The 11,421-nt window shown below is 34.4% G+C and overlaps 1 protein-coding gene and 1 long non-coding RNA gene across 2 annotated transcripts; both read left to right on the top strand.

The window, feature by feature from the left end:
- The first annotated feature begins 321 nt into the window (after positions 1–321).
- On the top strand, positions 322–1,043 carry LOC136813231 (uncharacterized). Its single transcript, XR_010847453.1, has 2 exons — positions 322–386; positions 578–1,043. It is a non-coding gene; the product is annotated as an uncharacterized lncRNA (long non-coding RNA).
- Positions 1,044–1,549: 506 nt separating this feature from the next.
- LOC136813271 (uncharacterized) lies at positions 1,550–4,858 on the top strand. Its single transcript, XM_067069782.1, has 7 exons — positions 1,550–1,986; positions 2,283–2,333; positions 2,823–2,990; positions 3,509–3,709; positions 3,879–3,917; positions 4,145–4,186; positions 4,548–4,858. The coding sequence occupies exons 1-7, from the start codon at positions 1,899–1,901 to the stop codon at positions 4,673–4,675; spliced, it is 717 nt and encodes a 238-aa protein (XP_066925883.1). The 5' UTR covers positions 1,550–1,898; the 3' UTR covers positions 4,676–4,858.
- Positions 4,859–11,421: the final 6,563 nt, after the last annotated feature.

The following is an 11,421-nucleotide window of genomic DNA, read 5'->3' as shown; positions in this document are numbered from 1 at the left end:
TCTAATGGGATTAGTTTTTGTAGGTATTCTCACCACCTGCTAGTTCCCTTTAAGGGGAGGGTTAGGTGTTACTATTATCCAGATAATTCTACTCCATATTATACAATATGTGAAATGAAATCTCATGATTTTAAAGGAGCATTTTTTATTTGATAAGAGATAATGTTGACAGTTTACTTGTGTGTTGGGACCAAATTATAACTTTTTTATCATTTTAGTGGCTGAAATACATTTTTGAAGGTGGGAAAACAGAGGCACTTTTTGCAAGGCTGAAAGAGGAAAAGAAGGGAAAAAAAAAGGAGACTTACCTGGCTACACTAAAAAGAGGAAAGAAAAAAGGAGACTGTACCTGGCTATTCAAACTGTTGAAGGGCTGCAAACTACAGGTTTGTAATGATTTTGCATTCAAAGTTTTTTTAGTATGAAATAGTACAATGTTAATTTTTAAGCAATCAATGTTTCTGTGAGTGCTCCTCCTGGCTTTGCATGTTCTGGAGGTTTTTTTTCAAAATAGAAAACCAACACTTTCTCCGTCTTTTATTCTTTCATTCAGACTTTTTTCACTTTTCATCTTCAGTCAAGACATTCACGTCATTGATGCAAGAGCTGCTTGTCGAATATCCTGGATTTTACACTTTGGATGGTCGTCTTAGTCAGCCAACCTCAACCTCAACTTATGGGCAGGTCGTTCTGATTTTTCTATTGTTAAATTATTGTTATTCAATTGTTTTGTTAGATTTTAGCTGGATTTGATTTGGATTTCCAAATGTTTTTTGTGAAGTTTCAAACAAAAATTAATTAAGCAGAAAAAGTAAATACACCTTCACACTTGTGACAGTCTTTGACATGAGATGAAAAATTTGAAGTTTATAATCTCTTAAGTTTTTGATCATCTTATATCTGCATATCTTCTCTTTTCTCTCCAAACCAGTCCAAACTGATCTAAAATTATCAATCTCAATACATTTGTTAGTAGATATTTATCTTTTAATGATAGTTTATTATATGGTTAAAATATATTATGATTTTTGTAGAAAAATATACATTTTTTAGCTCATAAAAAAGCTAAAATGGACAACTGGTGCTAGATTTCTCCCTGTAATTAGCTTACCTTATTTGCAGCTATATAGACTCTCATTGAAGTAAACCTTTCTTTAGAACGTGAGAAAGTGAACAGTATATTTCAAGAGAGCTAATATCTAAGAATAAATTTCCAAAAGACTCGAGCTGTCAAAGAAAACAGTAGCCATTTTTTTACCATTTTTTTGATTTGTCTCTCTGCTCGTTCTACTTTCGTTTTCAAACACCTTTTTACGGCGTCGATAGTATCTTTTTGAATGAAACACCGATTGTCTCAATTTAGTCGGTTCCGTAAACTTTTCCCTCTTTTTTTCTTCCCTCATTAATTATTCATGATCATAACTAACATAGTATAATAGAAAGAGAAGCGTGCAACCTCCTCTATTTTCTATCTCTTTGTTTCGATGAAGTAAACAAATAAATAACGGAAGTTACGCAAGTAAATTTATTACATTCCAAGATCATCCTTTCAATCTTCATATTGATGATAGGATATCGAAGAATGAAAAACTTTCTTTCAATATTTTCATTCACCGGTTCATTCTAGATGTGTGACGTGTTTCTCTGTACTAATTAGACGGTCAAAAGCAATTCGATTTTATGTCTCAACCATAAATTGACAGTTTCGGTTTCGATGAAAAACGGATATGTAATGAGGTATAAAAAGTCTTCCTTCCATGTCAACAAGTAACTATAAAAAGGGGATGGCTCCAAACGAAAAGAGAATCAAAAGAAATTGATCAACTCTAGATAACGTTGAGACATCTTACTAATAACAATTTAAAAACTTTTTAATTGCCTTAAACTTTTAACACCACATGGAAAATATGGACCACTTTAAAACAATTATCTGGTTATATTGTGTCTGGTGTTCATTAACATTGGTGAAATCGAATGTCATTAGAGGTATTTATATTTTTCTAAGCCGTTAAATTTATTGGCTAGATATGGTAGTCTAGTCTAGTCTAACTTTAGCTGACCATGAGGTCTGCAACCTTGGAGAAAGCATATTTATTTAACGATAATTTTAGCAAACTAGCATATAAAACACGTGGTCTAGACATGATGTTTTCTCAACAAACATAAAAACTTAAAAGCCTCGTTTTGAATCACAAGTGTCACTAATTTTAGAGAGGCTCTCCGTGGGGGGTTCATCGAGTATCGTTTATATTTTTCAATTTTGATCATTTCTGTTTTTTTAGTTCCAAAGAATTGTGATAAATCTTCATTTGTAAAGAGTTTTGTGGTGACTGGTAAGTTAGCATTCAGTTCAATAGCTTTGCTAACGATATTCTGCCCCGGGGTGGGGGGCACTGAAGGGAAGCGATCGACCGTACGGGCCTTTATAATTTATTAAGGGTCCCTTTTCCAAGCTTCCCTAAGTGCACGCTGTAAGGGTCGAAATGAGCAGAGATGGAAAAGTGCACTCTAAGGGTGGAAAATCTGGAAAATCTGACCATTTTTTACCTGAAAATGCAAATGATTAAAAATGTTCAAGAAAATGCACTGTAAATTAAATGTCGATATTTTGCCCAAATTTATCCATGTTATGCTAAATCTTCTCAGTACTGTAAGGGTCCAATTTCAAAGGCCTAATTTTGGGCCGCGCGTACGGTCGTTTATGAATCGAGGTTCCATCCGGGGTTTCATTAAGTTTTTTCTCATCTGCGAGTGATTCGGTGGGTAATGAAAGATTAACCAGGAATTTGAAGGGATACAAATTAAACATTGACTATTTTTAGGCACTGCATTGACACATAATGCCTACAAGAATTTGAGAAACACTTGCAAAACTTATCAGCCAAAGTGCGAACACACCGCGGCAAAGAACTTTTGGTTGACGCTCGCTCACAACCCTGCTCAAAAGAAGATCATTTTCATTCTTGAATTAGAGAATCTATTTCCGCAAGGTAATTAGTGTACTTGATCAATTGCTAATTGCAATGTCATTTAGAAAAGGATATCTAATGAGTATGAAACGAAACAGGAATAAAATTCTAATGTTTCTTAGAACTTTTTTTGTAGATTGCTAAGTATTCTGGAAGATGTCAGCTATTTTGTCTGATATCCTATTCATTTTTCCCGAAATTTTACACATGCCCTGACTCCAAACTCACCACCAAAATACTAAGCTTCGGCTAGTCCTCTAGCGAAAAGGTTTCTTATAAGAAGTCTAAATCTGCGATTCAGGCTATAGTCAACTCTCTCTAATTCGATAATTCGAACCTCCATTATTCGAATCTTTCTATAATTTGAAATTAAATATTAGTATCCTCAGCTGAAAAGTGGTCTAATAACTCTCTGTAATTCGAACCTTTCTCTAATCTAATTCGAAGAACATTTTTTACCCCTTGAAGATCGAATTCGAGAGAGTTAACTTTGACAAAATACCTGCTAATTTTTTTCTCTGCATTTTTGTTTTCAACAGAATGTTGGGGATACGTCTTACAAATCTCACAGCTCTCATCAAAAACAGAAACCAGATACTTCAATTTCACAACAAATGACTCGCTACAGACAAAGAAAAATCTTTTCACAACAGTGGATATTTCATATGGGGAAGAATATAATTTTCAGTTCACCCCTTTACCAACAGGGCGACCTCTTGTGATCAATGCTAGAGCTCCAAGTAAGATTTAGACATCTAATTTCACGTAAGAATATTATCTCAAAAAGGAGAAAGATTATCTCAAAATATATTAAACATTTTCAAGCACATTTTAACTCATTTTAATAGCCCTTAGCCTTACACTTGTTCGCGATGTAAGCTTTATCAGAAACACTTTTGTCTTTTTTAGCAATTTGCGAACTTGATGTCCTTGTTCAGATCTATGATTGTAAGTATTCGATAAAACTAAAAAACGAAATATCATGAAAATCATGAAAATCTGTTATATTCTCATTTCTTTATCTAAATTTTGAAAATTGTATCATATTTTTGTTTTGAAAATTTTGTTTGTTCGTGATTAATTGGATTTTTACCAAAGATGAAAAATTTATACAATTATGTCTACGAGAATTAACACACTCGTGGTATTCATCCTTCGTCTCTCTTTGTTCTTAGTGCTACACAAATCAAAGATTTTCAAGAAATGTTCAAAACCAGGTGAGTTTTGGGTACTGAAATGGGGGGGGGGGGCGTACGGGGTTTGCGATTTCCGAAATACCGAATAATTCTGCCAAAATTTCCGAAATTCCGTAAAAAAATACTTGCAATTCCGAAACCGTTTTTTTGGGTATTGTTCCTCTTTTTGACTAATTTTTCATCAAATTTGATTTTTCATGTATGGATTCCGAAAAAGGGGGATAAAAACTTTGTAATACCGAAATTTAGCAAAAAAGGTAGATTTCCGCAATTCCGAAATACCGTACGCCCCCCACTGAAATCAGCACAAAAATCCTTATCAGCTAAATCTACTAAATTTTTGAATGAATGGTTCAAATTCTCATGTTTCTCTAATTTTTAGGATATATGGCAAGATTGAGGATAGCTAAACGAATTTGTTTACTACATCCAACAGATAAAACGAAACGACGTGAATATGTTGCAAGAAAATTGATGGAGAGAAAATGCCGGTTCGAACTAAGAACTTGAGATGACGTGTTCACAGGGTATTACTTAGTGAAAAACTAAATAGAAAGCAAAAGAGAAAAGAAGGCAAAGAATCTTCAAAGAATATGTCTGATATACTCTGCTGTGTTGGAACTCGATTCAAGATGGCCTTTCGTACTTTTAACACAGATGTTATGTCATTATTGCTCTTGTAAATAAATATTCCTTCAAAATAGTTATATGTTAGAAAAATAAAAACAGTACTATACATATTAAAAAAAGAAATAGCATTTCTAAATCCATTACATCAATTCACCTGGTAATCCTCTGGTTACCCTTACACGTTGAATTTCATGATATTTACTTCATGTTTATTCGTACTGCTAAAATAACAGCTTGTGAGATAGAATTGAAGGTCACACAAACATAAGAAACCAACTGATTTTGGTGCCATATTAATCGCTCCAACGAGAATGGTATTGTAAATAAAATGAAAGAGCTAGTCAATAGAATACCTAAAAAAAGTTGATGAAAGTGTGACGAGTCGTGTAAAAGATGCGCGTGAACTCTACAAATCGTGTCACTTGAAAGGTCGTTCGAGTGTTTCTCGCGAACTTCCATACGCCGGTTAATGATTGTACGTCGTGTGATATCTATGTAACATGCAAGCAAGAAGAAGTCTGTGACCAAGATAATACAACTGAATATCAGGGTGATTTCGTGTTCCAGATACACGAAAAATAGCAGGAAAGTGCAAACAAGGGTCGAGATCCACGTTAGAGCGATGTAGAAATTATTTTCTTCGGGTAGAACGTCATCTCGGCACGAAATTTTAAAGTCGTTCACCATGATACTCAACAGGTGAAACATAGTACTGATAACAGTCATTGCTAGAATGAACGTTTCTGCGAGCCCCATGTATGGATAATAGCCAGATAAGTGATAGGTTATCAAAGTAACTATAGCCGTAACGAGCAAGCAAGCACCACTTAACACATTCAAAAGAGATAAACTGTTACCAAATTTCTTTATTGTGTGCAATTCGTTAGGTATGTGTGGTGGTGAAATGAGACTTTGAGCGGAAGACGGTACTCGAGCATTTAGAAAATGGAAGAGAATAATGTTAATCAATATAACGGCCGTACTGAAGATGAGCTGGAGAATCAACCAATCATTTGATGCCATTTCCTGATTATTTAAATGAAAATATGATAAATTCCATCCAGTTTTGGTTCCTGAAAAGATAACGATTTTGTATGAGAATAAGTCACCGAGAAGAAATTTCAATACGTTCCCTTACAAGTCAAGAAACATCCAGCAAAGAAACGCTTGTTTGAAAATTTAATTTAAAAGTCAAACCTGTAATGTATGAAATCAGAACATGATTGCATCTTCAAAAGGAAGAAACATCTATCCCTACACCAGAACTGCCACCGACCCTACACTTATTTTTCACCGGGTTATCCGGATTACTGATACAAGGTCGTGCCTGAAATACTTCAAATTGCCCAAACAGAAGAACAAGAATAGTTTTGGGCTCTAAGTGCAAAAAAATGAAGAAAAAAAATTTACTGGTTCTTATAAAAAAGAGTGTATGTATATCACGGGTCCGTTAGATAAATAAATTCTGATCAGGTCACCTAGACAGGGGTGTCCTTTTAAAATCCGAGCCTCTGGTGCTTATCATGGGAAATGAAAGTAACATACCTGTCTATCACGTATACTCTTTTCTTTAGATCTGATATATGAAAGGTGTTGTGTTAAAAATGTAAGTTTCATAAAAAATATTTTTGGCAACTATCTAATACCGATCACTTTTCGTTAAATGTTTCAAATCCAGTGGAGAGCGTCCTGAGAAGGCATGATCTGAAAAAAATAGAATATTGATTTGAAGGAGCGAAAGAATCTATACATTTTAGCAAGAAAATGGAAAAAAAGAATTTTGACAAAGTTTCTTTGTCGATAAATGGTTGATCCCAGCTTACTTGACCAAATTTCTTTTTCTTTTCTACAAAGGGAAAAGACGAAAAATGAGTTCACACGTAAGCTCGAGAAAATTTACAAAATGTAAGACTCTTTTTGAAAATTCAATTTAACTTTGTGGCTTTTTTTCAATCAAGAATGTTTTGACTTTGATATCTTGTGTTTTGAGAAAAAACTCTCTCTCGAAGTCGAAGAGTTATTTAGTTAGACAAAAAGAAATTTCACTGTCAATGCCCTTCATCCTAATTGGATTTGTTAAAAATACAAAACTGTGTAAAATACCTTTTCTGTTTCACGTTGGGTGATGGTCACACAATATCTTTCAAAATAAATACAAAATACGAAATATTTTTTAATAAATTAATTTAATTATCCACATAAAATTACATAAAAACATACAAAAATGCTACAAATTCTTTGTCCGAAGAACATTTGTACAAAATTATACACCGGGTGCGCCAAAAAAAAAGTTTCTCTCTTTAAAACTTATTTTCTCAAAATCTAAGAATAAAAAAAATTTTAATGAGTCATTTATTAAATTCGATTCATTAGATCAAAAGTTATTCTCAATTAAATAACAAATAAAGTTACTTTCTGAAAGTGCTCAAAAACGTCAAAAATCGACGGTAGGAAAAACTGGAATAAAACGTGAGAATCCACGTCAGAATCCACGTAACGTAATATTATCGATGAGGAGAACGTACATAAAGAAATAACAAAAAAGCGGAGGATTTCAGATTAACGTGACCTGTCAAATCTCAATCAAACATCATAAAGTTATGGTGACAAAACTTTGACTCTCGAAATTGATACAATACTACAGAAAATGGGCGTTTTTAGTTAAAAAAGATTTAACTTCTTCTAATGGTACCCCATGACGCTGAGCATTCCTATCATCCCATGAGTTATGGATACCTGTCAGGAGGGGTTCGTGAATTCCTCCATCTTTCTCTTCCATTGCAATCAATGGACATCCACTGTGCCCCCAATAAGTCCAACATGAATGTTTCAAACGTCCAAGTCCTCTTTTAGAGGCTTTCTTCATTACAGATTCATATTCACCTCCAGAGAACCAAAAGGGAGTGAAACCGGTCGGTTGATGTTTCAGATCTGTCTCTAAATCAATATCATAAGGATTTCCTATGGCAAAAACTTGTTCAGGTTCAGCATCCGAAACTTTGAGGAAAGTATGTTCGATTACAGGACTCTTTGATGTTTGTAAAATCTTTAGTAAGGCTAGATCAGCTGATTCATCATAGCCTATGCATTTGGCACCAACCGTTTGTCTGTGTGGCGTAACAATTTCTTTGATTCGATTCAAACGTGTTTTAGGGAAAACATATTTTCCTTCATCATCATCGTCATCATGATCAATGCAATGTGCGCATGTTAAAATAACAGTGTCCGAAATGAAAACACCAGATCCTGATGGTATAATATGGACAGAAGCTTGGAGAGCATTCCTTGCTGCTTGTTTAAAAGACGCAGAGACATCAACCTCGGGAGCCATGTTGACCTGTCTTCCACGTAATTTTCTCTTCTTGCGCTTGATACCACCAGACATACTCCAATCCTGAAGGACCTCTTCGCTACCTTTAGCCAACACTGTTTCAAAATCGATGATAGAAGAAACGTATCTTTTCCATTCTGTAGATATAGTGGACAGATGTAATACGATATCTTTCTTGGATGAAGATAACCAACTGGAGTGGATATTACTTCGTTTTATCAATGCTTTCAATTCTTTGATTGAAAGATTTTTCAGTTCAAGATCATCATCCAAAAGACTTTTTTCTGTCATTTTTTTATGAATATTTAGAAGATCCCTAAAGAAAAGATTAATAATACAATTGGTGAATTGGATACAATGAATCATAATATTTTTGGCAAAAAAAAAAGGACTTAAGGATTGCGCAATCGAGAATCTTTTCAACGAAATATGTGTTGTGTTTTTTTATAAGCCTTCGGATCTTTAGCTTTTTTAGTTGAGCCTTAATGCCTTAAAATTTTCTTAAAATGTTCCTATTTCACTATTAGACACTGGTAGACCGAACATCACCCTGCGACAAATCCTTGAAGATGACACTGGACTCAGTGGCAAAGACCTCGTTACAGCCATGTCCGATCGTGAAAAATGGAGAAAAGACTTTGTATACTTCACCTAACGGATGCATCAAGTACAAGTACAAGTATTTCAATATTAGCATTAGGTGAGTATTTTCTGCAATTTTCTAAGATTAAGAAATTAGGTGGTTTTGACGTTTTGAGTCCATAAGGCCTTAAAATGTAAAGAAATATTCTTAACTTATTGTTACTATTTTAGCCCTCGAAACCTTCTGTTCTCGTATGGTTTATTCTTAAAGCTGTAACTTTTTAACTAAAAAAGATGTGAAAAATCTGAACACAGATTTGAAATCAGGAAGGTTCAAATAATCAAAATTATTTTTCAAAAAGTAGATAAAAATCTTCATTTTTTCATCATCATTGTTCTTCTTCATTTTCGAATTTTTCAAAAATCTTTTATCCTTTAGATCCTTCTCCTTGCAAATATCTTTCCAACAGTGTATAACTTTCTAACATAGCATGAATGGGTGTTGAGAAAATGTCAGAAAGCTAAAGTGTTCTCACATACTTTTGAGACAGACTTTAGGATAAAAAATTACAGCCATTTGAAAGTAACGATTTTGCCCTGAGGGGAAGTTTTGATCAACCAAGGTTTAAATCTGGCCAGTGTGGTAGGCTTTTTTGTTTTCAAGGGTTGCAAAGAAAAATAGCTCTGTGTCTTGAGAAATTATCCACAAACCTCTGGGTTGCACAGGTCATAGAAAGACATTATGGAAAATTTTATTATTACTACTATCCATTGAGTAATTTTAAACCTTCTCCTCTGACCACGACTATTGATATATATTTTACTGTAAAAGCTTTCTTTTCAATTTTACTGTGCTCAAGTACCCCTTGGGCGGGTACCTAGGTATCTAGGCAAAAGGAGGGTTTTGGTATGTGCTGCCCTTCATTAAGGGTCTGTTTTTCGATCTTCAAAAGGGTCATAAAAATCACAAAAACTAATTCAATTCCCCCTAAGGCTTTGTAAGGGTTGTAAACAGCTCAAATTCTATCGTTGTTTTGCTTTGGTCCCTCTTGGTACCCCCTAGGCATAGTATCTTTGCTTCGAATCCGGCAGGTCCAAATTCATGCATAAATAAAACATAATGCATATTACATAATGCATAATACAAAATAGGCGTGGTAAATCAATGCCATAAGAGTGTTTGATTAGTTAAGAACCAGAGCCATATATCAATATTTTAAAAGTTATCTTCCAAAACTAAAAAGTATAATATCACTCTGAGTTCCGTGCTTACACATTAATCATATGTACAGTAATGAAAATACATAATATAGTATTTTGTAATTTACAGAACAATTTTATTTTTTCCAACACTCTGCTTTGTAGGGAAAAAAACACACCCTTCTACAACAGACCCTCCCGGTAGGATTCTTTCAGCCAGTGGGGATAAAAATAACGACCTGAAACTCGATGGGGATCAGTGGGGATTGATATTCACATATTTTTTTATGGCTGGGATATCAATTCTTTTATTTTCAAGTCAAAAAAGTCAGTGGGGATGGGAAAAATACGATTGAGGATAAAAATTGGAGGGTAACTTTCCAACGAGGATGATATTTTGACCAATTTTTCCAGTGGGAAGGGGTCCCAGTGGGTCTGTTAGAATGGGGTGTAAACTAAAAAAAACACGAAAACCATGTTTGAAGAGTAAACATTTGAATCAAGGGATTTTCCCAGAGACAAGATTACATTACACAAATACGCAGGGTACCACGAAGTCGGGTAGCTTGCATCAGTGGAGGCTAATAGCCCTCAAATGAATGACCTGGCTGGTCGACATTAATATACAAAGTTGAATATCAAAACAAAAATGGTAGAGTAAAGCTGCGAGTGGAGTTGCGTTTGGGACTATCTGACAAAACATGGGACGGCAATTCGACCACAATTTCACCGAACCTCCAAAGTCATTTAATTTGAGTTAAGCAACAGCGTATTTAAAAATACACGATTTCTCTTTCGATTTTACAGTACAGTAAGTGAAAATACAGACCAGATATGCAACAGTCCCATCATGTTTTTCAACCAATCCAATCGTCCTAACAGTATAGACTTTTATATCAAGTTTACGAGATTTCGAGTACGGGCCGATTTATTTTCGTTTTGAGTCGTTTCATTTTTGATTTCAAGCCAACATCTTAGGAAAAGGGTGCTCACCCATAGTTACAGGGGTTTGTGCAAAAAACTAAACATAGAAAATTTTCCAAATCCCCTATTTCGATTTAAATGCAATGAAAAATAAAACTTTTCTATGTTTCACTTTTTTGCACCTATTCTTCAAAATGAAGGGCTGTTTGAAATGCAGCAACCTCATTGGTGGAAATTTGATAAACAGCTGCAAAGGAGCGCTGGGAAGCAATCAGTAGAAGAGACCACTTTCGTTTTTGTTACAGATTTCTATAAAAACTCTCAGGGATTACCTGATTACTTGTCAATGTACATGTACACATGTGCTGTGTCAACTTGTCAGCATTGTATTGTTGTAAAGGAAAAGATAAAAGAGGTAAGACTAGCCTAGTTTCTAATCCTGATATAGGAGTTTAAGTTTAGACTGCCTAAGTTAGAGCAGTTGACGGTAGTTGATTTGTTTTGGAATTTTGCTGCTTTGAATCTTGAATCTTGAATCTTATAATCGTCCTCTTTGTTGACAGTGTTACATCAACAAGCACCTTCTTCC

Source organism: Clytia hemisphaerica, unplaced genomic scaffold, assembly GCF_902728285.1.
Source record: "Clytia hemisphaerica strain Z4C2 unplaced genomic scaffold, Clytia hemisphaerica genome assembly, whole genome shotgun sequence".
Taxonomy (NCBI): Eukaryota; Metazoa; Cnidaria; class Hydrozoa; order Leptothecata; family Clytiidae; genus Clytia; species Clytia hemisphaerica.
Note: the sequence above shows the minus strand (reverse complement) of the source record. Positions and strands in the feature narration are given on the sequence as shown.